The sequence below is a fragment of the Peromyscus eremicus genome, chromosome 7 (assembly GCF_949786415.1).
Source record: "Peromyscus eremicus chromosome 7, PerEre_H2_v1, whole genome shotgun sequence".
NCBI classification, from domain to species: Eukaryota; Metazoa; Chordata; class Mammalia; order Rodentia; family Cricetidae; genus Peromyscus; species Peromyscus eremicus.
Genome location: NC_081422.1, coordinates 55,301,792 through 55,327,908, shown reverse-complemented (window position 1 = coordinate 55,327,908; position 26,117 = coordinate 55,301,792). Strand labels below are relative to the sequence as shown.

The 26,117-nt window shown below is 44.8% G+C and overlaps 1 protein-coding gene across 1 annotated transcript in view; it reads right to left on the bottom strand.

Annotated features, from left to right (window-relative positions):
• Positions 1-293: 293 nt before the first annotated feature.
• Positions 294-26,117, bottom strand: part of Uaca (uveal autoantigen with coiled-coil domains and ankyrin repeats) — an 89,787-nt gene continuing 63,963 nt past the window's right edge. The window contains exons 8-19 of the mRNA XM_059268030.1: positions 25,193-25,374; positions 23,782-23,819; positions 20,717-20,785; positions 18,756-18,863; positions 17,121-17,153; positions 16,095-16,193; positions 13,144-13,180; positions 12,038-12,090; positions 7,148-9,865; positions 5,448-5,600; positions 3,751-3,816; positions 294-479 (exon numbers count right to left, since the gene is read on the bottom strand). Coding sequence (XP_059124013.1) covers positions 408-479; positions 3,751-3,816; positions 5,448-5,600; positions 7,148-9,865; positions 12,038-12,090; positions 13,144-13,180; positions 16,095-16,193; positions 17,121-17,153; positions 18,756-18,863; positions 20,717-20,785; positions 23,782-23,819; positions 25,193-25,374 — 3,628 coding nt within the window. The 3' untranslated portion in view covers positions 294-407. The remainder of the gene's footprint in view (positions 480-3,750; positions 3,817-5,447; positions 5,601-7,147; positions 9,866-12,037; positions 12,091-13,143; positions 13,181-16,094; positions 16,194-17,120; positions 17,154-18,755; positions 18,864-20,716; positions 20,786-23,781; positions 23,820-25,192; positions 25,375-26,117) is intronic.

Here is a 26,117-nt window from a genome sequence, read left to right as displayed (position 1 = left end):
TTAAAAGTAGCTATCAGCTAAATTAATTTCTCCAAATCAATCTTTGAGTGCTTATTTTAGCCTAACCCCCTTTTCATATGGACCCCTTCAAACGGCTCACATTTTATTAGGGACTCAACCATTTTTCAGATGTAATTTTAAAAAGTATAAATAGAAAAGATGTAGTTGAAGCAAGGCAAGGTGCATGCCGTTTGCCACTGTGTGAAATGAACGTACACAAAGTCTAAGGTTTGAATTGACAGAAAAACTCAATGACATGCCTATTTCATAAATAAAATAAAATAAAACTCAACAACAGAACAAAATATATTTTATTTTACTGATACTATCAGAGTAAGGCCCTGAAGAGCCATGGAGTTGCACCCAGAATGCAAAGCACCAGCAGGACAGGCCCCGGTCAGCTGATGCTAGCACACAAGGCCTTGCCGCATCTGTATGATCTGCAGTAAGGCCGCCTGTACGTCTTCATCCATGTGGCCCTGGAGAGAAGGAAGAGGGGAAGAGACAGCATGTGTCATCTCTGTTGAACTGTGAAGGGGAAGCCTTTATCCTAGGGCACATCTGGCTGTGTTTCACAGGTGAACCCTCACCATGGGAAGGGTAGCCCACAGGAACCCAACCGGGGAAATAAAGGCGTCAGGCCGTGAGGAGTGAGTACATAGGAGGAGCTCTTTACACTTATGAGCAAACACACCAACGGACAGCCATGGTCTCTGCGGAGCAGGGCTGTATACACATGAAACAGAGTAAACTACAAGCTTGTGTATGCGTGTACACGTGCACCCTCAAACATTCTCCGCCTTCAATACGGAGGCAGTCTGTCTTGAAACTGGAGCTTGCCATTATCTGGTGAGTCTTCCTAGGCAGCTTGCCCCAGGGATCCATCTCTCCTTCCTGACAGGTGCGTTTGGAGGCTTGCTGACACACCCACTCAGCACTTCTGTGGGGCTGGAGATCTGAACTCCGGTCCTCAAGCATGCATGAGAAGGGCTTTGTCCACTCAGCCACCTCCCTGCCCTGACCCTTTAAGGAGAATGATAATCCCCATACTTATGACTTTACAATAGCAAGGTGACACATCTCTGCAGCTTGCCTTCCACCCAGTGTCACAGCAGTCTTTGTCCAGAGCCAGTTAACTGTTAATTGTTTTATGTAGTATCCCAGTATACAGACATTCCATTTCTTTGCCTCTTCCCTAATGTCAGACATTTAAGACACACATTCGCTCACTCTCTGTCTCTGTCTCTGTCTCTCTCTCTTTATATCACCAGACACTTGGAGAAGAAATAACTGGCTCAAAAGGCAGCTTTAGCACTGGGTATAGTGAATAACTATAACGCCAGCACTCAGGAAGTGGAGGCAGGAGGATCAGGAATTTAAGGGCAGCCTAGGCTATCTGAGACCTGACTCAAAACACCAAACCACCACCATCACCACCACCACCACAACAAAACAGTCCAATATTTGATTTTTAAAAGTACTACAAACCCTTCCTTACTAGAAATAACAATTTACACTTCCACCCAGCAGAGTGTAAAGACTCCATCTTCCAAACACTTGGCTGACACTACAGCTAAAAGCACCTCCTATACATTGGCATCTCCCCTGTTGCAAAGTTGAGTGTGTTAGTCATTTATATTTTAAAGGAAACCATTTAAAAATTTTAAAGTAGGGGCTGGAGAGATGGCTCAGTGTGTACGAATGGTGGCTGTGCAAATGGGAGGCTCTGAGTTTGAATCCCCAGCACCCACATAAAAACCCTGGGCAAGGCTGTACGTGCCTGTAACCGCAGCATTTTGAGGTGGAGCCTCACTCAAACAGTGAGCTCCAGGTTCAGTGAGAGGCAATAAGACAGAGTGCAGAGTAATAAAGACACTCAGTGTCCTGTTCAGCCTCCACACGCACCTGCACACTCACACGTGTGCAACTACACACACTTTTTAAAGTAGCAGGGTTAAACAGATGCAAGTCTGTGGTAGGCTTACACGCTTCTCCTTTCTTCTTTTTTATTAATTTACTACTGGAACATCTCAAAAGGTGTTGGAAGGACACATCCATGAACACAAAACGTTTTGCCTCCCAAATCTGTTTTTACAGCAGCAGTGTGTTTCAAACGTGAGCCACAGTTGACTAAACTGGATCCATAGTTAACTGTACGATGCCAGACAGCAAGACAACTTCAGATGTCAACTGTTGCTGTTGCTTCATTAGGACTCAGCAGAAAATCATGATAGGTTTCAGAGAAAGGTCTGTGAAGCTGTCATTTTTTTTTTTCTTTTTTTGCTCTGCCCCCTCTGGCCAAGACCAGGATGTTTCTCATCCTTTCTAACATCAAGTTTCTGTGCGTGCGTGTGTGTGTGTGTGTGTGTGTGTGTGTGTGTGTGTGTATGGGGGGGTGCACACATGTGCACGCACAGAGGACATTGGGTGTCTTGCTCTATCACTCCAACACTGCCTTATTCCCTTGAGACGGTCTCTCACTGAACCTGGAGCTAGACTAGTGGCAGCCCCAGTGATCCCCCTGTCTCCACCACCCTGGGAGTTGGGGTTATAGGCACTCAGGCAGCCATGGTTGTCTCTTTACATGGGTTCTGGGATCTGAACCCAGTTCCCCATGCTTGACCAGCAAGTGCATTTACCCACTGAGCCATCTCTCCAGCCTGCTCTGTGCTTCTCTAATTCCCTCATAAATGTTCCACAATTATTGCCCACTGATAGCTCTAATAATTGAAATCATCTTTCAGATCTCAGCAATGTCCTACCCACTCAAAAAGTAGCAGGGAAGCATCCTTCACATGTTATCCTTCCTTCTCAGTGCCCCCTCCATCCCTGCAGAAAGAGTAGACTATTGATTTTAAGAGTTTGATGGCAGAGGGTATGTTTACTGTTTAATTAAGTTCTTTTTAAAAAAAAAAAAGTTTCCTTGAAATTTGCTCTCAGCACCCATCTCCCCCCTTCCTCTTTTTATTTATTTATTTATTTTTTTACAGAACAGTGTGGCCTAACACTTTTCAAATCCAAATAATCCCTATTATCCCTCACGCGTCATCCCACCATGTGTCTCTTGCCGTACATCTTCCTGAACAGTCTAGTCTGAGAACTCGGGAGACGCTCTTCACATGGCTGCCCCAGAGCAGTAACCACCCATCTTTCACACCCTAACCATTTCCTTAGCGTGATTTTTATAAAGGCTTTCTCAGGACACCACTAGAGAACAAGACTTACAGTCTTTCGCTTCACCAAGTTTAAAGCTCCATAAAGAAATACCAATTATCTCATATCGGACCAATTTTCCTTAATTATTACAATTCTATGCATGCACGCTTTGTCCTTTTCAGACTAAGTTTTTTTCTACTTCAAAGAACCCCCCTACACCACTAGGAAACATATGCGGTCCCCTACCCTCCCTCTTCCCTATGACAGCCACGTGCGATGTCAAGGCATTATCCCAGCTAGCGACACTGTTAACGTGAGCTGCCATCGTGTGTTGCCAAACTGTCTAGAAGATGAGTGACAGGCAGATGGAGATAACACTAAATTTAAGATGTTGTGTTGCTCTATAGCTTTGTAAATTGTTCTGGGAGATATGCAAGCCATGATTAAAAGAAACACAATTATTTTTAAATAAGCATATGGACTAGAGCAACTTCAAATGTCAATTACATTCATGTAAGTTTATTCAAAAAATAAAAACAGCATTTTACTTTTCTCTAACATGAACAGTCTTTCCAAAGACACAGCAGTTCTCACCTGTGCAGCGCTGAGCAGGTGTGTCCGATAGATAGCAATGACCTCCTGGTGCTGTCTGTCAGCATCCTAGAACCGGGGCAAGGTAGACAGATGAGAACACCAGCACCCACATCTGCAAGCCCAGGAGGCTTGGCAATGCTGTCCCGAGACCTCCTGCTGCAGACTGGCAGATTATTAAAGGGCTCCTGCCACTCTCAGAACAAACCACAGATGCTGAATTACTTATGATGGAGCTAGCGTAAGATTTTCCCATCATGCATAGGAATACGACTGGGAAAGCAACATCACTTTTCCCAAGTTACAGGGGATTGCTGCCTCAGTATACCTCTACTGCTATGAACTTGCCAACTTACGCTTCAGGCCATTCAAAAGCTTCCCATCTTGTTTCCTGTGTCCCCTTCGTCGTGAGCTAGCTCTTCCCTTTCATCAGTGTTGGCTCAAAGACCCCAGGGGTTGCCTCCTTATATGACAGAGAATCCAAACCTCTCAGCTTGGCCTTCCAAGTCCTCCACAACTCAGTCTCAAGTAGTAAAAGCCGAGTCTTTTTAATATTTATTTTTATTATTTTAAGTGGGGGCGGGGAGCAGGGCCCACAGAGGCCAGAGGCATCAGATCCCCTGGAGTTATGCGTTGTTGTGAGCTGCTCCGCTCAGTGTGGTACTGGGAACTGAACTTGAGTCCTCTGCAAGAGCAGACAGAATATGCTTCTAACTTTCTAACTGCCGAGCCATCTCTCAAGCTCAGGTCTTTAAAAAAACTGTGTTGGTGGTGTTATTATTATTACTATTGTTGAGTGTGGGAGGAGGAGAGGAGAATATGAAGGAGAACGTGGGCACACATGGAGACAGCGGACGACTCCAAGGAGCAGTTTTCTCCTCCACCTTGACTGTGTTCGTCAGGGCTGTCAGGCTTGCGCACCGAGTGTGGTTACTGCCGAGCCCCCCCCCCCCCACACACACACACATCCCGACTGTCTGCTCTAGGACGCCGCCGGCTTATAGACATGTGCTGCCACGGCCCACCAGGCCTGCCCTTTGTCACCCTCTGCTCATGGTGGCTAGATTCCACCTCAGTGGGTCTTTTCACACTATTGTTATGGCCTGGAAGATCCTCTACCTTCCATTCACCCATCAACATGCTTTACAGTTCAGGCCTAGTTCTTCCTTCCTATTTGGAACCAGTTCCTGATCGACTGCTGGGCTTTCCTGCCTGGGAACGAGCTGTCTGAATGTGCTCCAGACCTCACGTGTTAGAAATGGTTCCCAGTCATCAGTGCCCATAGGGAAGAGGCAATTAGCTCTAATGTTGATAATGACATCAAGAATGGGGTTCTCAGGAGAGCTGAGTCTGGCCCCTCCACTCCTCTTCTCCTGTGTGATAGCTGTGACACAGGCAGAAGGTCCACACCAGATGCAGCCCCTCCAGAACCATGAGCCAAGGGAGTCTCCTCAAACTACCCTGCTTGGCAGAATGGTGGTAGAGGCACATTTAGACAGAAAGTAACAGAATGCTTATTGTAGTGGCATACAGTAGGCATCAAATAAACGACACTATCATACCATAAGCAATGATAACATTAAACAAAGATTACACACTTGAGTGTGAAGTCAGCTACACGGCAGCTTCACACACAGACACACCCCCACTCACACTCACTCACTCAGCCGGCCCCTCCCCTCAGTGCCCTGGACACTCACAGCCAGCTGCTGCTGCAGATCCCTCACTCGGTGTTGCAGGGTGTCCACCAGCTGGCTCTGCCGCTTGGTGGGGCTGCCACTGGTGTAGGTGAGCTGGGAAAGGCCATTGAGTGCCTGCTTTAGTCTTTCCACGTCATTCAGAAGTTCAGTTATCTTTGGAGAGACAGAGAGAGGTTGCAGGAAAACAGGCCATCATTTGTGATGAACATCTCTGCCCACTGAGACCAGCAGCAGGTGTGACACTGCCAAGGCTCTACCAACAGAGCACACAGCCCACTGTTCTTACAGTTCCCTTCAGTACATTTCTTCCGAAGACAGCAACAAATTGAGAACACACATCATGCACATCCAAGGACTGGATCATGAAGTTAGTGTCCTATGAGGATGAAAGGGCCTCGGAGGCACGTGAACCATATCTTCCAGGTGGGGCTTTGAACACTGGAAAGGGGTTTTATTAGATGGAGTATGAAAAGTAAAAGAGCTTGGCTCATGCACACACAGAATTAACTTTTTCTTCCCATCAAAGGTTGTATTATTTATTCAAACAGTTTTAAACAGATTTATCTGTGTGTGTGTGTGTGTGTGTGTGTGTGTGTGTGTGTGTGTGTGTGTTTGTGTGTGTGTGTGCAGTGCCCACAGAGACCAGCAGATGGCATCATTTCCCCTAGAGCTGGAATTTCAGGGGGTTGTAAGCTGCCCAACATTGGTGCTAAGTCTTCTGGAAGAGGAGCCAGCAAGTGCTCTTAATTGCTTAGCCATCTACGCAGTCCCAGGAGTTGTACTGTTTACTAACTGGCAATGTGTGTAAGTAGATGCAAGCATTAGCTCTCACAACGATGTGCTACTGCATCCTAACGACTTCGCACATAAGCTGAGTGGATTTAAATGCTGGATCTTATGGGGAGACGGGCTGCTGTGGAGGGCTGGATACGAGCCTGCTTTTACTCATTCCATATTTCCCCAGCGGGTAGAGGCCATTTCATAATTGCTTAGTGAACGCATTAAACTGTGATCAGTCTTCATATTTCATCTCCATGGTACAAACTAGACATCTACCAGTTTCAAAAATATTATTACGTAGCTAATTCTGTAAAATTGGACCATAAGGAAGAAAACCAAGAGGGAAGGATAAATTATAAATCTCGCTTCTAAAATGTTTTAATTTAATGAATGGCAAAGCTAAAATAAAGCCTGCAATTTTGGAGGAACTGTCGAGCATAGGTTAGACTGGGCCACTGTGGACTTCAGGGTAAAGATGGAGTGTGACAGGACACAGCACACCACAAAAAGGACAAAATGTCCCAGGCCAGGTCTGTAGAAACCCATGGGCAGAATGCACGGTGGCGTGGGCTCAGTGCACAGGTATGGGTGAGCAGGGAGAGTCTGGATGTTCCCAGAGACCTTGACTTCTCGAAGCCAGAAGCCACTAGATTCTGACTCGTCACTACAAGGAAGTGAACCTTCCTCTCTCCTTTTTCTTTAACTGTTGGCAGGCAGAGGGAACAGAAAGAAGAAAGCCCTTGATTTTTGTGCTTTTTCAATTTAGAGTTTGACACACCCGTAGTCAATTGGAAGGGTGGTGCTTAACTAATGGTTTTGTGGGCCTGTCTGTGAGGTACTATGCTAAGGAGTCACATTCTACCACACAGCCCTACACTAGGCTTTCCTCCTCACAACCACCCCATCTGCGCCATGCCTACCTTATTATCCTTCGCTTCGATCTGCTGGGCAGACTCCTGGATCCTCTGCTGTAGCTCCATGATTGTCGTCAGGGACTTGTCACACCGCTCCTTCTGGTCCTCGATCTCCTGCTCAATGCTGAGATGGAGCAATTCCTTCGAGTCTTTGCCAGAGAACTTCTCCTCACACACTTGGTCGTACTTCCTGTTCAGGCTGGCCAGTTTGTCATTTAAGTTGGAAATCTGGGTCTCCAAGTCGTTCTTTGTGGCTTTATACTTGGACATATCGACAACCTCTCTGGTCTCTAAATTCTTCAGGGCCTGCTTGGTATTCTGAACCTCTGTCTGGAGCTTGGAGACTTCCTTGGTTTTGTTCTGGCTTTCCTCTTCCTTCTCTCTCAGGCGGGCCTTCATGAGTCCGACCTCTTTCTCGAAGGCTTCCTTCACCTGCAGGTGATCCGCCAGGGGCACGGAGGAGTTCTTCTGATTCTCCAGCAGCTGCTGGAGCCTGCTCACTGTCTGCTGCTCTTTCTCCAGACACCTCTCTTTACCCCTCAGTTCTTCCCTCAAGTGCTCGATTGTGCTGTTGAGAGATGTCTTTAGAGCCTCCACCTGCTCCAACGGGACGGGCTGTTTTTGCAGGAGGTTCTGGGCTGCGAGCACCTCGGAGGCTTGCTGGGCCTTCTCTTCTGCCAGCTTCTCCTTCTCGCTCTTCACGTCCGTGTACTTTTGGGACAGGTCCTTCAGCTGTTTGTTGAGCTCCTCGTTTTTCCCACTGAGCACCCTTTCCGTTTCCCTGGCCTCCTCCACCAGAGCGTTCTTACCCTTCAGCTCTTTCTGAAGGGCAGCCAGGTCCTGCCTCAGCCGCTCGCTCTCTTGCTTGCCCTTCTTGACCTCTTCATCCCTGACGCGACACTTGTGGGTCTGCTCTGACAACTGCTCCCTCAGTTCTTTCTCGGTGGCCTTGAACTTGCGTTCACACTCTTCCAAGCGGGTGAGGGGAGCGTATTTCAGCTTGATGCACTCTTGGATGGTGTCGAGCTCCTTTTTCTGGGCCTTGATTTCAGCATGCAGTGTAAGGATCTCTTCCTGGCCGCAGCGGTAGTCGGCCAGGATGGCAGTGTTAGCGTCCTGCGCCTCCTTCAGGCTCTGGCTCACGGTGCTCATCTTTCTTGAGTGCTCTTCCAAGCTCACGTAGTCTGCCTTCATTTGATTCTGAACGTTCTCCAGGTTCCTCCTCAATACTTCATTCTCGTCTCGTAGTTTTGAAAATTCCTGGCTCGTGTCCTCAAACTTGTTCTTCACATCAAGTAAGGCTCTGTTGGTTTTCTCCAACGAGCTGCTCAGTGAGGCCTTTACCTCCTCGTGGGTTTTGGCGGGCACATACTGGCTACTCAGAGTCTTTTTCAAACTAGTGTTTTCAGACATGAGTACACGCGTTTTCTCCTGATCCTCAGCACATTTTTTATTAAGTTCAGACAGCTGCTTTTTGAGTTCTGCAATATTGGATTTCAGACCCATTAGCTCCTTTTCATGTTTTTCAGGAGCTACAAATACAGCTTCCAGGCGGCTGACGTTCTTAGTCAGCCGATCTCTCTCCACCAGCAGTCTCTCCGCTTCCAGCTTCTTCTCCGTGTACCTCTGTGTTATGTCGGAAAGCTTCTTATTCAGATCCCCCAGGCTGACGTCATGGGACTTCTTCATCTCCTCGCTGACCTTTAAAGGCACGTAGCACGTTTCCATCTCCACTGTGAGGCTGTGCACCTGCTGGCTGAGGCGCTTGTTGTCCCCGTGGACCCTCTCCACTTCTTTCTGTAGCGTCTGGTTTTTGAGGGTTAGCTCTGTGACCTTCTTGCCCAGCTCTCCCGACTTCTGCTCCAACCTGCTCTTGAGCTGCTCATGATCCTCGGGCCTGACGTGCTGGGCAAGCTTGGCCCTGGCACTCTCCAGCTCCCTCTTCAGCTGTCGGATTTCCCCCAGAGAGTTTTCGTAGTCCTGGCCCACCTCCGCTAGCCTTTTCCCTTTCTCATTGACTTCACCGGACAACGAGCTCTTCATGCTTTCAAATCTCTCCTTGGGGATGGAGAGGGCCAGCTTGGCCGCCAGCTCCTTCAGCTGGCCCTCCAACTCCACCACCCTCCTTCCCTTCTTCTCCCTCTCCAGCTCACACGTGCTGCAGTCCTTCTGTAACCTCTTATTCTCCTCCACCAGCCGGCCTCCGTCTCTCCTCAGCTCCTCTACCAGCTTCTCGCTCTGTTTGACTTGGCTCCTCAGCTTCCCCACCTCTGCCGAAGCACTTTCATACATGGCTTGCACATCCTTCAGCTGCTCCTTCAGCTCCTCGGTGACGCGGTGGCTCCCCATGGCGGCTTCGCTGGTCAGGTGCTCTTTCAGGGCCAGGAAGTGCGTCTGCATTTGCTTGACCTTCCCTTCAGACTCATACATCCTCTTCTGCACGTCCTTGAGGGCATCTTCCAGCTGCTTTACTTGCTCGTCCGAGTCCTCCTTGACCCTCTCACACTCCAGAGCTAAGGCCTTGCACTCGGCCACCTTGTGGGCCAGGTCGTTTTGGAGCTTCAGTCGGTCCTGCTTCGCCGACTCACAGAAAGTTCGCATGGCTTCTAACTCTTTCTTTAAAATCTCATTTTCAGAGTATGAGGTCTGACTGGGTAAGGAGAGCTCCAGAGGTCTTAACATGGACCTGCTCTGCAGATGGGTGGGTACGCCTGGGGATGTACACTGCGAATAAAGAGAGACGTCAATCACAGAGCCTAAAGAAGACACAGTAGTGACTTCTATTCTAGAGAGGGTTCTAGACCATCTACAAGGCCAGTCAAAGGGCTTTCACACTAGTGAGATGGGAGAGATGGGTGTGGGAAAAAAACAAAGAATCAATTTTATAAGAAGAAAAACAGTTCTGGGTAGGATTTCCTCCAAACACTTAAAACATTGAGAATTTTTCGGTCAATTGCTAAAGAAAATAGCTGTGGCCCCTGGGCTCAGTTTCCTTTCAATTCAGCCTGTCTGCACTACATAAGCACACCAGTTCTAGGAAAACATACTTACTATTCCATTATGTTATCTGCCCAGACTTCTGGTTCTAAAACAAACCATCAGAACCCAAGGAAGTACTGAATCTTAAATATGTAAATAATAATTTCATAGAATTATAGATTATTAAACTTCTGTTTATTTGTTTGTTTACTTGTTTTGTGAGGCACACATATATGGAGGTAAGAGGACAAATTGTGAGAATCGCTTCTCTCCTTCCACGATGTGGGTCCCAAGGTTTGAACTCAGGTTATCATCAAGCTTATAGGCAGATGCCTTTACCAGCTAAGCCATCCGGCTGATGCATACACGTTATTAAATTTCTAATAAAATATATGTGACATCTGAGCACTTTCACTGTTAACTCCAATAGAATGCTCTTTAAATTTTAAAAATTCCACCAAAATAAGCCCACCTTGTATGAGAACTGTCAGGGAAATGTCAATCAAGTTAAAAAAAAAAGGCACATATTTTCCTTCTAGCAAGAAGATAAATAGAAATTTTAGCACATAATCTCAACATAAAACTTGATGGATACCTTGTTCCCTTGATTAATTAATGTTGACCAAAAAAATAAGTATAATGGAACTTCTAAGAGAGATAGTTCAACTATCAGGGCATATAATCATGAAAGACTCAATATAAATATTTTTTACTTTTCTAATGTAGCAACAATGATCTTTATATAAGTACTAATTCATCAATAAATGTCATCGGCCATGAGGACATCCTATTATTTTAATGGGCAGAATGTTTTGTTTTAAGCTATTTGGGTAAATTAAAACCGCTTTGCTCTTTTTCAAGAGAAAGAAATTGCCAGCATAGAATACTTTACCAGCCTTGGCCTGCTTCTAGACTAGCTTTCAATTGCTCAATTATCTTTGGACTAACACTAAATATAATTTGCCAAAAAATTATGTATACAGAGTCACAACTTTCATGCTATTATACATTATTACAATCAAATATTTCTCTAGTCTCCCCAAACACTGGGGACCCTACCTACTCCCCTCACTGAAAACTCATGGATCTCCTTCATATACTCTTTCATTATTATTCTTTTCTTGAGACACAGTCTCAGTAGCAGAGGCTAGCCTCAAAAAAAAAAAAAAAAAAACCCTCGGCATTTGACCTTTGACTTCTGCTCATCCTGCCTCCCCCTTCTGAGTGTGGAGCTCACAGACATGGGCCAGTATACCAGGTTTCTGCAGTGCTGGGGATGGGACCCAGGGCTTCACATATGCCAGGCAAAAAGGTAAGAAATTAGCCAATATTCTACCTCTTGGAAATTCTATTTTGAAGTCAATCTTCAAAACAGAGGATAAATATTTAACTGTAAAGAACAAATACATTTCAATGCCCAACTGCTACTTTTGAGTGATTCACACCTGTGCTCTCCTACATGGCACGTGGAAATGCCAACACTCCTGGTGGAGGCTGAAGATCAGAGCACAGGGCAGAAAGTCCGACCTCTTGGTTAAACCATTGACACCACAAACTCTCTAGAGGACCGCAGAAACAGCAATAGGTACTTTTATTAAACCTGAAAAAGCAAGACCAACTTTGACCATGAAAACCTTACTCAGTGCTAATATACTTAGTAGATATACAGAGGTGTCTTCATTTTAGACAAACCCAAATGTTGTCTTTCTAAAAAAATTTTTTGTTGTTGTTTTTTTGTTTGTTTGTTTGTTTGGTTTGTTTGTTTTCTTTTTCTTTCTAGACAGGGTCTCACTATGTTCCAGGCTGGCTAGGTAGACCAGGTTGGCCTTGAACTCCCAGAGATTCGTCTGCAAAGGCGAGCACCACCGTATCTGGCCCCTTTCGTTAGGTTTTCAAGTTAAGTAACTAAAGTCTCACCTGAGCGTCGGAGGGGTACATCTGACCTTGTTTATGAGGCACATCTTCTTTTCCTAAATGAAACCAATAAATGATATTTTAAATATTCGTGCCAAGTTGGCTTTGTGTGATTATATAATCAAACCAAAAGCAGTACAATATAAAGCTCTTCTTGTTCTTAAGCAGCCATCTTTTTTCTGTATTATTTCTGTTCATAAATGGAAAGTACCTACAATGTGTGCACAGCAGGTACCGAGGGTGGTTTTCTGAAAGACACAAGACTCTCTGGAGAGATGGCTCAGTGGGCAGGAGCACTCGCTACTCTTCCAGAGGACATGAGTTCAGTCCCCAACACTCACATCAAGTGGTTCACAACCTCCTGTAACTCCTGCTCCAGGGGATCTGATGCCTGTTTTTTTTTTTTTTTTTGGCCTCTGTGGGCATACTTACCCACACAGAGACACATATTTTAAAATAAAATAAATACTTAAAAAAAAGAAACTTGTAAGACTGTTAGGTTAAATAGGCTATAGGATTACTATAAAATGTATAATCAGTCAAATTTATAGGTTAACATTACTGTTAATCTTAGCTAGAGAAGCAAAAAGATAGGTTTTCTAGAGAAACTATCAAACTAGGGAATAAAAAGAGGAAATGAATTATGGGTAATCCCAAAATAGTAAATAAGTAATTGCTTAGGAACATGTGAAATACTTATTTGCACTGAGATCAATTTCTCCCCATCGGAAAACTACATTTGTTTCTTTCCATTAAAAAAAAAAAAATAAATCCTGAGTTGGAGTGATGGCTTAGTGGTATAAAGAACTGGCTGATTTTCCAGAGGATCCAGGTTCGATTCCCAGCACCCCATGGCTGCTCACAACCATCTGTAACTTCATCTCCAGGGACTCCAAGCTCCCTTCTGGTCTCCTGGGCACTGTATGCAGGGCCTCTGTGCCCGCCACATTTCACTTTAGAGGCCGAGCGCGCATCCGAGCCAACCTCTCCAATCTGCTGGGGTGTAACATGGAGACAGACTGCTGACACTGGGCAGTAGCAGCACCGTGTATGGGGAGGTACAGCCTACAGGCACAGCCATCCCTGTGTGCCCATGTGTTCATACTTACGGTTACTGGAGTAACTTCCGGGTACTGAGTGCTCACTCTGAAATGAGAAGTGTGAATTTAAATGTTTTAGGTGTACATGGTCCTAATTTGCCAAATGGTCTACTTTAGTTCTACAGGATCCCATCCTTGAAAGCACCTTTGGATTGCCTTGCTCCTCTGGGGAGTTGCTCCACCTGAGTCTGGAAAGGACGGAGTGCTAGCCGCAGTCAGGGCCGGCGGAAGCAAGCACTTTCACAAACAGAACTGCAGTGCTTTGAACACAAGGAGAATGAAACCTTGATGCCTCCCATTTGCTAATGCTGCGCCTGGGAGGGAAGGAAGTGGCCACGGCCACAGCAAGGACTCACTTCCATTCCCACAGCTGGGACTGACTCCGAGGTACTGGAATCCCTTCTTTTCAGAGCCGTTGCCAAGTCACAAGGCTGCACCTGGCAGAATGCCATTGGTGAGGACAAGGCAGGGGGACGCTTCAGGTACCCTGGGTTCAACCACACTTGGGTCGTCCCTTTTCCCAAGTGAGGATGTCCAGAGACTAGTGCAGAGGGAAAACGTTATATCCCAGAGTCGGGCAGTGTCAGCTCCAACAGCTCAAGGCCAACCTTCAGCTCAGGAGGCACGGCAAACACAGCCCAGTATGGGACGCCTAAGTCAGTGTCACCTACAGCCCGGCATTTCACAATTACACTGACTCACCTCCACGTCAGCGCCCCAGATGCAGGGCGACGGACATGTGAGTGCAGGTAAGCTGTTCATGCTATGCAGATTTAGTACTGAAGCCTAGAATCATTCACTACATGGACTTACATGTGTATATGAGGAGGACACAATCATACAGGAGTTTATAAAACTTAACTTGGTTTTCTTTTTTTTTTTTTTTTAAGATTTATTTATTTATTGTTTACAGTATTCTATTTGCATGTATTCCTGCATGCCAGAAGAGGGCGCCAGATCTCATTACAGATGGTATGAGCCACCATGTGGTTGCTGGGAATTGAACTCAGGACCTCTGGAAGAACAGTCAGTGCTCAACCTCTGAGCCTTCTCTCCAGCCCTTAACTTGGTTTTCTTATCTCTTCTTAACTTCTAGGTTATGTATGATGTCCAGCAGAAGGTAAATGCCATGGAAATAGCTAGTGTATGGAATTACTTTGGGAAAAACAACAAGAAGAAACACACCTATACATGTTCAATAGAGAAATTTCCCTATTATTTTTTATTTGCTGTCCTTTAATTTATGGATGCAGAGTTCAGGAACATGGATATGGAGATTTACTGTAAATGATGAATCCTGGATTAAATGACTAATTTCATAAGTACATGTACAGAGGCCCTGGGATTTTCTTTTTGCTTAAAAAAATCTGCCTGTATAAAAAATCATCACGATGAGCATGCACTGACTGAGGAAAATGTCCCCACTGTCCTGATGGGAAAGTGACTAAACAGGACATATAGCATGGTCGCAGCCACTGAAGGAGGAAATAGCACACAGATTATGAAAGGAAACAGAAGACCTTGGCCAGGTGCTCCTTAACACTAAGAGCACACCACCCACTTTTACAACAACAATTTTTATTTAAAAATAAATAAATACGGCAGTTAGGAGCACTCATTGCTCTTCTAGAGGGTCCAGCTTTGGTTCCCAGCACCCACATGGCAGCTCACAACTGTGTGTGTGACTCCAGTCCCAGGAAATCCAACGCTCTCTTCTGGCCTCTGTGGGCCCCTGGTATGTGGTGCACAGGCATGCATGCAGGCAAAACACCCATACATATAAAGTACAATTTTTATAAAAAGTACACACTGGTTTGAGATAAGAAAATTAATTTCCTATAGTTTATCACAGCCTTATTGAAAGTCCTAACTTGACAAATTTGTCTAAGACTACAGAAAAACGTGATTTTCTAAGACATCCTGAATCTACCTAGAATTGAAAAAATAAATGGCATCCAAACCTCAGGTGTCAGGCTCTGATGAACACATGAGCAGCCCTAGGTAGTGAGGAGCACAGCAGAGAACCGGGAAGATGCCTGGTTCAAGCCCTGCTCTGTCATTTCCCACACATGAGCGAGCCCCTTACTGGGAAAATCTCTGTCCTATAACCCTCTAAGGACAGACAGAAATGAAGCCTCCCTGTGGGAACTACGTGTGTGTCGATGCACACATGCTGCACAGAGCAGTGTCCACCTACAGCCAGGGCTTTGAAACCATGCCTACAGCTTGATTTCACAGCCAACCTTACAAGGTGAAGAAAAACAGAAGGTGATATTGTCAGCTTATTCTTACGCTTATGAAGCTGTATTTCTAATAACCTTCCAAGGCGTTCACAAAATAAAACATTATCTTGTCCTAAATTTCAAAATTTACTGAAGTATCCCAATATTACCTGTGCAGTGCAATGACCTTCCACATGTGCACATCTGTCTAATCACAACCCAGATGTAAACAGAGAAGACTGCAGCAGCCTGGGAGCATCTTCATGCTTGACTGCACCGAGAGCACCCTACCCTTCCTAGGAGCGTGGGTGTCACTGCTCACTTACATGGCACTTTCCTATTTTTATAGTCACACCGCTCTAAGTTCCCAGGTTAAAACAATACATAAGGTTTTGAAAAAGTACAAATAAACACTGAAGAAGGTTAGGGAAGAGAGTCGCTAAAAGTCACCTCCACACTCTCACCTAGCCTACAGAGTCCATGCAGTTAGGGAAAGCCGAGCCACAAACTCAGGGACATTAAGTAAAGAGTGGGTTTATAACTCAAGTTCAATTCTGACACCAGCCCCTCCCACGACCCACTGTGAGAAGAAGAAGAAGAAGAAGAAGAAGAAGAAGAAGAAGAAGAAGAAGAAGAAGAAGAAGAAGAAGAAGAAGAAAGAGGAGGAGGAGGAGGAGGAGGAGGAGGAGGAGGAGGAGGAGGAGGAGGAGAAAAGGAAATAATTTCATCTTTCTGTACCTCAAAGTATTTACATCTGTTCTTCAGAGCCTCGATGGTTCTTAAGCTTTCTTCATGTTGCTTTTCTTTAGCTGCCAAAAGGGACTTCAGTTTTTCTCTCTGAAATGGGAAGGAAAAATAGATTTATTGGCCCTATGTTTGAGACTGGGTAAACATTTACTTTGAAAATGTGAACTGGAATTAAGCTGGGGACTGGCTGGAAGGATTCTTCAATCTGGTAGACTTTAACTATTAGCAGAGCTTCTAATCTATAGAAATATACCAATAAAATATAGCTCTGCAAGCAACATTGTTAAAACATTTGAAATTTCATTGTTTTAAATCCATATTTCCAGACATCTTCTTTATAATTAGAATTGATTGTTTCCTTAACAAGTTTTTATGAAAACTACATTCAAAACAGTCTTCCAGCCACACACAGCTTCTGTTTTCCCTTAAAAATTTTTACTTTAGTAATTAAGATGTTGCAGCAAAAGCATGCAGATAATGGAGCTGGAAAGATGGCTCAGAGGTTAAGAGCACTGGCTGCTCTTCCAGAGGTCCTGAGTTCAATTCCCAGCAACCATATGGTGGCTCACAACCATCTATAATGTGAGAACTGGTGCCCTCTCCTGGCCTGCATGCATATATGCAGACAGAACACTATACACGTAATAAATAAATACATCTTAAAAAATACAGATGAATTATGCTGTTCTATTAGCCAGACCCAAAGGCTACACTATGTCTATGTAAAGTCTATACTATGTAAAGTCTATAAGCAAAATGTCTGTATGTAAAGTTCTATGTGCAAAGTCCTATGTATATAAAGTTCTATGTACATAAAGTCCTTATTACGTAGAGGTCTATGTATAACATCTATATATAAAGTCTATACTATGTCAAGTATTATATAAAGTCTATACTATATAGAGTCTAGAAATAGAATGTTCATGTCCACCTCGACCAGGACCTAAATGTTCACTTTAGTACCACCCTCCATTTACAAGACATCTATAGGCTTTAAAATAAAACGTAGCACCCTACCTCACTTTCCAGATCATCGGCAACCATTACTTCCTACAGGTAAGAAGAAGAAATGTATCTTAGCTCTTGAAAGTTTTCCTTAAAGAGCATGAGCCTAGGAAATATCTTGAGAATGAGTGGTGTATGTCTTCAAGATTGGGGACAAGGATGATAACTCTCTGGGCACCATGTCTGCCCTGTGAGCTGTCATTCATCCTACACACTAATGGCAAGAACATTTTTGATTCTTGAGTCAAGGGTCTCCCGACTCACACGCTCTTCCTCCTCCGTCAATCATCTTCAGTCCTGTGGATTTCCATCTCTCTTCTCTTTCTGGGATACCTGTTACCTCAGAGGCTGCTGCTCTATCTGTTCTCCCGTCTCCAGCCTTTCACACTTGCCAAGTCCATACCTTTCCCGAGATTGTGGGACATTTTCCAGTTTTATTTTTGGAATCAGAATGTTCCTTCTTTAAAACATCCTATTTGTAACTCATAGATAAAACATCCTCTTGTCTTGTGGATAATACTAACAGTGGACAGTTTGGGGTTTCATTTTGGGATTTCCTTTCCCTGCACAATCCACTGCTTCCGTGCTTCTCCAGTGTCTTCTTGGTACCCACATCCTGGGGCTGAGGCTCTTTTTCAGATATCTGACACTTAGGTTTTCCCTCAATTCAAGAATGAGTGGAGAACTCAGGAGCTGTACACCTGAGTGTGACAGAGTGGCTCCACGCAGGATGACGCAATCGGGCCTGCCAGCTAAGGACTCCTCGGTTCAGTATCTAAAGGCCACTGCAAGAGTGGAGACCATTACCCCTGAAAGGACAACCACGGCCTACATCTTCCTCATGAACAGAAGCATCACTTGAGACTTCGCCATGACAACTCATCCTGGATAAGACATGCACTCAAAGAGCAACTCAGCTAAAGTGAACTACAAGTATTTCCTCCTTCCTCCTAAAAGTAATGACTTACGGATATTTCTTACATTTGAAATTTCTTACACATCCATTTGAAAAAGGATTTTATTTTTAATTATGTGCATTTTTGTGTGTTTGTGTGAGCACATTTGTACCTGAGTGCGGGTGCCTGTGGAGGTCGGAAGAGGATGTTAGATCCCCTGGAGCTAGAGTTACAGGTGGTTGTAGGCAGCTGGGTGTGGGTGCTGAGAACCAAAGCCAGGCCCTCTGCCAGAGCAGCACATGCTCGACCTGCTAAGCCACCTCTCTGGCCCATACATCCAACTTTGTACACACCAGAGGATGCACCAACATGTCACTGCTTCTGTGATTCTGCTTGGAACAATGCCCCTGAACTACTCCTCACCCCATCTGGCTTCCTTTCAAAACTCAATGAAGCGTGATCTCCCACAAGAAGGCCTCTCAGGGGCAGCAGCTCATGGTGCTCTGTCCTCTCATCCACATGCCCACTGTCAGCCTGCCAACTGTCCGATGCTACTTCATAGGTGTAAGACTGAATGTCTGAAGTGGAGAGGTTGGCACCAATAAGATTATGACTCCTAGCAAGGGCCACCACCCAATTTTCCCTCCTCAGGACCTTGACGTGAGAGACAGGCCTCAGGCAAAGACTGACTGTGGGTGATGGTTACAGGTTAAAGTAGCTTTGGATTTCTTTTGTAATGCAGACTGTTTACCTCATTCAGCTGTAACTGTAAGCCATTGACTTTATCCAGGAGTATTCTTTGCTCTTGCTGAATTTTCCTCAACCTCTCTCTCAAATCTTCATTTTCAATCTCTAGGTCCTTTAATAATTAAAAAATAATAATAAATCAACATAATAGAGCATTGACACAGGAAGACTTTGAAAGTACATTGCTATCAAATATGGATGTATAATGAGAAAACAGTTTTAAGCATAAATGATATAAATTTTTTTGTATGTGGGGGCTGAAGAGATGGCCTAGCAGTTGAGTGTTTTCTGTTCATGCAGGTGACTTGAATTAGATTTCGGCATCCAAGTTGAGTAGACACCATCTGCAACTCCAGATCCAAGGGACCCAAGATCTGGTCTCCATGGGCACCCACATTCACATGCACATGCACGCACACACTCATACACATACATACACGCACATGCACACACATACATACACACATGCATACACATACAAAATAAATAAAATAAAAAACCAATCTTTTTTTTTTTTTTAAGTGTCCTGTGCATTTGGCTGCTGGGTTGCAAGCCCAGGGCCCTGCACACGCCCTGCCACAAGCCACATCCCTCACTCACCATATAATAGTTTCAACAACTTCCACATGACTGAGAAATCTAAAAACCAACAGTAATATCACTGCTGTAATAGCTGAGGAGTACAAGGAAACAAGAACACACAATTGTCACTGTGGTAAATGAAAAGCAGAAGCAACTCACGGAAACCAAGCAGCAACAGGCTGTGTCTGTCAGCTTTCGCTGAAGAATTCCCAACTTACAAGGACATCCCAGTTCTTTTCCTAAACTCATACTTCTGTGGTGGCTCTAATAAAACATGATAATCTCCTCTATGAGGGCTCAGTTCACATATTTTAAGTTTTTAGGTTTTTTTTGTGTGTGAGGGCTTATATCCCCCTGCCAGAGTGCAGTCCCCCCAGAGGTCAGAAGAGGGCACTGGATCCCCAAGAGCTCGAGGTACAGGAGGTTGTGAGCCACCTTTCATGGGTGCTGAGAACTGAACTCAGGTTACCTGTAAAAGCATTATGTGCTCTTAACCTCTAAGTCATCTCTTCACCCACTTCCAAAGCCCTGTTTTGGAGACAGGATCTCCCTCGGTAGCCCAGGCTGCCCTTGAACTCACGACAATCTCCGTGCCCCAGCTTCCCAAATGCTGGGAATACAGGCATACGCCACCACACCCAGCTATCGTCTACTTTCTCAATGCTACACAACAAAGGGAAACCCAAACCAAATGGTCTCACTCTGTCGTGCTGAAAGCAGCTGATCAGTTTAGTTCAATCAAGGCAACTAATTAGGTTCTTTCTCCAACATAAGCTACGTACTAATTCCTCCTGATAACTCTATCCAACATGAAAGGTAGTTAGTTGAGTAGAACTGTTTTTCTTAACCAAAACAAATACTACTTTAAGTTCAGTCTTTATTTCCTGGACATTAGTGGCTCCCACTTTTATCACCATAATTTTCTAAAATGAACATAAATGTATGGTTTATATGACAATGGTATATTAAATCACACATATTTGTTTTCAATGTTATAGGATTGAATTATATAACATTCATAAGAAAAGTCAATTCCTAAGGAAGGGACTGTTGAGAAGCCGGCCACAGACCACAGTGAACTTTCCTAATGGCCCACCCATCTCACCCTTTTCTTGTTTATTCTCTTCTTCCCACTACAGGCAACATTCAAACCATTTTCCTTCTTGAATTACATTTATTTATCTTATTTGGGGAGAGAGAGAACACCAAGGCACATGTGTAGAGGTCACTTGCTGAAGGTGGGCTTTCTCCGTCCACTACTCAGGACCCAGGGTTTGAACTCTGGCACCACACTTGGCAGCAAGTTCCTGTGTGTGCTGAGCGCTATGGTGGCCCTGCGATGCTGTGTAGGCAGGTAACACATGCTTGCTTTTCCCCTCTTACCTGAAAGCTGTGATGCTCCCTCTGATTTGACTTCAGGTTTCCTTCATCTTGAGTGTGTAACAAATTCCGCTTTGGTAAAACATTAAGAAAACACAGGTTAGGATGTATGAAGAGACAGAAAAGTACATTTTCTCTTAAGGCAGCGATTCTCAACCTTCCTGATGCTGCGAGCCTTTAATATAGTTAGTTCCTCATGTTGTGGTGACCCCAAGCATAAAATTATTTTTGCTGATAATTCATAACTGTAAATTTGCTACTGTGTGAATTGTAAACATCTGATATGCAATCGCTGTGAAAGGGTTGTTCAACCCCCAGGTTAAGAACCGTATCTTGACCCGTATTACACCTATAAGTAGCTTTCAGTTCTTCCAATGTTACATTCCCCACCACAAGGTGGCAGTGTTTCCACTTAAAACCCACAAATGGAACATTTAGGCGATACAGACGCTAAGCAAATCAGAATTATAAACTTTTGCTAAGGATGCATCTTAACTAAAGACACAAACATTTAAAACGGAAAATATGCAAGAGACACAGAACAAAAATGTCATTCTATAAATCTCCACCCACCACCCAAAGGAAGAAACCCATTTAAAATGTCGGTGAAGAGAGGAAATCATGCTGACTGAAAGGCAGTGTGGGCTTCTTTACTTTTCTGAGCATGCCTGGAACAAAAGCTCCAGCAGCCAGTGAGGGGACAGGCAGACCACGGCGCAGCCGAGCTGCACAAAGAACTCCACACAACTACGCTGGGTATGCGTCTGCTTTTGTACACCTGCTGCTCTGAAACTCTATTCCAGCCTAGGGATTTGCTCTAACAAAGACACAACGGAGGGGTTGACAAGAGGGCCAATCATCTCCCTTACTGTTCCCCCACAGCCATCTTTAAATAGGCACAAGAGCTAAGCCGGGGAGTGACTTCTCTGTTCTTAGACTGTTTTCACTTTTTTAAAGCCACTAGTTCAATTCTCCAAGGTGTTTTTGGTTTGGTTTGGTTTTGTATTTTATACTACTGGTTTGAGTTTTAGTTAATCAGGTTTTAAACCATCATTGGACCATAGGTCTGGATGGAGAATGAGAAGGCAGGGTTCCATTACAGAGGCATTGTAGCCATAATTTGGTCTGCACTATTTTCCCAACTTCATTCATCAAATGCCATCTGACATCTCTCCATTCACTCCATTTGACCATCTCTTCCTCCTTCCCTTCCTAACCCTCACATCGTCTACTCTCACCTTGCTAGGTTCACACTCACTACTCAGGACCTTCCAGGCACCTCTGGCTCCCGGGGAGGGGCGGGGGGAAATGTGCACACTGACTGGGGACTTCCATCCTGCCTTCTGCTGGACAGAAGTCCTCTGACAAGATACATCCAAAGTCCTGACCACGCAAAAGCCTCCTTAATGTGGCTCCTGGCCTCTTCACACCTGTGCACACCACTGCTGTCACACTGTCACCCTCCGCAGGGGCTTGGGACTTCCCCCAAAGACACTTCTCTCACAGCCCTGCTCTTTGCATCTTTATCCCTCCCGTGAGTTTTTCCTCACAGGTCTGCCCTGATGCTGTGTCCTCCTCTGATTACTGTGCCTCTCTGTTACTAACCAGAGCACTCCATGAGGGCAGGGACTCAGCACGCCACACATTCCTCAGCACTCAGAAGGGCAACTGGCCCCCTATACGCATTCAAGTGAGCCAGTCTGTCTTTGACCACTACATCTGGGCTCTCTGGCACTGGACACACGTCTCTCAGCAAAGAACAAATCCAATCCACAATTGATCTCTATAAATATATTCAACAAATCAAGGAAACATGGGGTTTGGAGTCATTTGTCTTACTGCTCCCAGAAAAATATTGACTCCTGCATCCACTTAGATGACTCCTCCATCACGGACAAAGTTTCATTTCCATACTGATAATCAATAACACTTTATTTTAAATCGATGTGCATTTCCGAACTCCACTCTTTAGCTCATCTGGGGAGCAGGGAAGACAGAAAGCAGCTGCTGCAGACAGAAACATCTACAGACAAGACCCATGCATGAGTGCGCACTGAACGTTCTGATGGAGTGAACAGAAGCCGCGGGGCAGCTGCGGCACGGCCTTCAGATGGCGGGGGGGGGGGGGGGGGGGGGGGGGGTAGAGGGGTGATGTGATGAGCATGGAAGATGCTAGCAAAGTACCTGCTTCCTTCCTCCTCAGGGTGTGGGGGTGGCCAGACTCCCCCAGTAGAGCAAAGTGGGGGGCCTGGAAGGGAGCAGCCAGCAGCAGAAGAGGGGAACTGCCAGCACTAGCTTTGGAGCCAGGTGTCGTGAACCAAACCCCACTCTAACTTGGAGAGATGAGAAGACCAGGTTAAGGCTTTCACTCAAACTGGACACCAAGACGGGGGTGGGGTCACGGGAGATTTGTTAAAATTTGTATCATGCTGCTGCTGCTGCTTCTTCTTTTTTTTAATTAGCCAAGCCCTCAATTGAATGCATACAGAAAAGACACTAAAAAGAAATAAAACCTTTAACAGTGGTATTGAAAGCACAGCATATACCCAGTTTTGAACTGTTTCAGCCGGGTAGGTTAGTACATGCTGGCTATCCCAGCCTTCAGGGGAGGCTGAAATAGGAGAACAGCATGACCAAGGACCGCCTGGGCTACACAGGACGGCCTGGGCTACACAGCAAGATGCTTGTCTCCAAACATGAAAACAAGCCCACGTTTTCCTTCATTTCTTATTTCATTGGAAGAATCTTCTATAACAGTATCATCGGCTCTGTTGTTAAGGCTAAAATCCCTGGAAGATTCTCAATAAGGATGTTCAAGGCCCCATTTAGGACACAACGTCCTACTGGAAACCTTCACTGAGATTAAAGTCCCTTGTCTCAAGCTGAGTGACACAATATTTTTAATAGGACCTCATGCCCTGAGACCTACTCCCTGGGCATTGACTGCCTAAGGCAGACAACATGTGGTTAAACTCAAAACCCTCACGTGGAACCACTACCCAGTTTTAAGGAAGACATTAGGTAAAGGGTACAATAAGATAGTTTTTAAAATTAAAATAAAGGCACACCTGTTGCAAAGATGGTCCTTTCCTCCAAAGTTCTCTACCTAAGAATTTAAAGAGAAAATCCATGAGACAGTACATAACTCAGGCAAAAGGCATTCCCCAGCTGCTCCATCAGGGTCACTTAGGCAGAAGGCATTCCCCAACTGTACCATTGAGACAACATCCAATTTTCCTTTACAGCTTTAATTTTCCTTTAAAGCTTGCTACTTTTAGTTTTCTCCCAAAACGTATGTTTAAAACAATAGCAAAGATTTTTTTAAATGATGATATTCAGATAAATAGAAAGGTAATTATCAACACACGCAAAATTTTCAATAAATATGCACATCCTATAATTCAACAGTTCAAATTGTAGAGAATGACCTTTTTTAAGATTTTTTATTTTTTTTATATATATGAGTGTGTGGGGTGGGGCACCTGCATACGGTGCCCACAGTGGCCATCAGATTCCCTGGAACTGGAGTCACAGGCAGTTGTGAGCCACCCAATTCGGGTGCCAGTAACTGAACTCAGGTCATACAGAAGAACAGCAAGTGCTCTTAACCACTGAGCCAACCCTCCAGCCCTCCAGGGACTGATCTAGGTGATTATAAAATACGTAAAAACATTTACACACACACCAGTAAAAAACTAAGTAACTTAAGCATCACCCATCAAAAGCTGCTTTGTTACGTTAAATTTAAATAAATGGAATTCTGTGCATCAATAAAAATTATACTACAAAAATATTTAAGCAGGAACAGTCTTCCAAATGCATTACATAAGAAAGCTAGGGTCCAGTTCAGAACTAAGGTGGCCTACATGTCACTTTACAGCTGGTAGCCCACAACTGCTGTAACTCCAGCTCCAGGGGATCTGACACCCTCCTCTGGCCTCCGTGGGCAACTGCGCTAGTGTACGACCTCCCCCACCTCCTAGACATAGATATATACACATAATTTTAAAGAAATTAAAACAAAACAATCTTGGGATCTCGATGGGGCCAGCCTGGTCTACTTAAGTTCCACAGTGGCCAAGACTGTATCTCAAAGCAAAGAAATAAAAATCTTGGTAAGCATAAACATTGATCACCCCACTCCTCCTTATTAAAACATTAGCATGGGCAGTTTTCATGTGTCCATTACAATATAAATAGGATATTCCTGCTGCCTCGTCTTCCTCAGTTCATCCATAGTGATCAGGGGGAAGCTGAGGAATCAGACAATGGTGTGGCCCCCAGCTGCCTTGAAACAGTTTGGCTCCCAGCACCACACGGCAGCTCACAACTGCTCTGGCTCTGGGGATCTTATGCCCTCCTCTGGCCTCCACAGATACCTACACTCACATGCACAAACCAGTACCCAGACACACATAATTCAAAATAAAACTTGAAAACATTTTAAAAATGATGTCCCTTATAGAAACCTGCCGGCACCTTTGTTGGTGTTTTCTGACGCTGTCTTCAGTAGGTTCAGAATGTCCAGATTGTCACCAATTCTCGCATAGTAAGAACTGTCATGGCCAAGGGCATCCAGCAATGTCACATCGGCACCATTTTTAACCAGGACTTCTACAGCATCTCTGCAACCATATTCACAACCCAGCATGAGAGCTGTCCTGAAAGCAGATGGAAAAATCAAGACCTTGTGGAAATCCCATAGAATATTCCAGAAGTACCCTGCTGGGAAAAAGGGCAGTTCCAACCTCAAGAAGTTATATTTCACATGGATTCAGATATCACTTTATATTCTTGTATTTTTACTCATTACATTTCTAAAACAAACAAAAATCCTGTTGCTTTGTGTTTAGTAGCAGCGAGAAAAATCTCACCTCCTTTTGCTGCTGTAGGTCAGCCTCGAACTCACTGTGCAGTGGAGACTGATCCTGACCTGAGCCTGCTGCCTCCACCCCAGTGCTGGGCTTACACGCACGTACACCACACCTGCCCTCCATCATCTTATACACTTTAACTACGTCAACACTAAATTAACCTAGTTTAGTCCAGTTCTTCAATCTCCTATAAATAATTACTGCAAACATCTTCCCTAACTATAGTTGTCGCCCAATCTGCTCAAAACCCAACTGTTCAAACGCTTCTGGTGAACTAACCCATGTCACACAAACTTTCCCTACAAATCCCTCCCCTAGTGGAGGAAAGCAGATTCTGCTCTTAATGTCCTGTTTAAGGGAGCCCAGCTGGACATAGCCCAGCATGCACAAAACCCTGAGTTTGATCCCCAGCACCAGTAGGCAGAGCTGTACATGCCTGTGATCCCAGCACCCAGGAGACAGGACCTGAGGATCAAAAGACCAAGGTCATCCTTAGTTTCATGGCAAGTGTGAGGCGAGCTTGGGATACG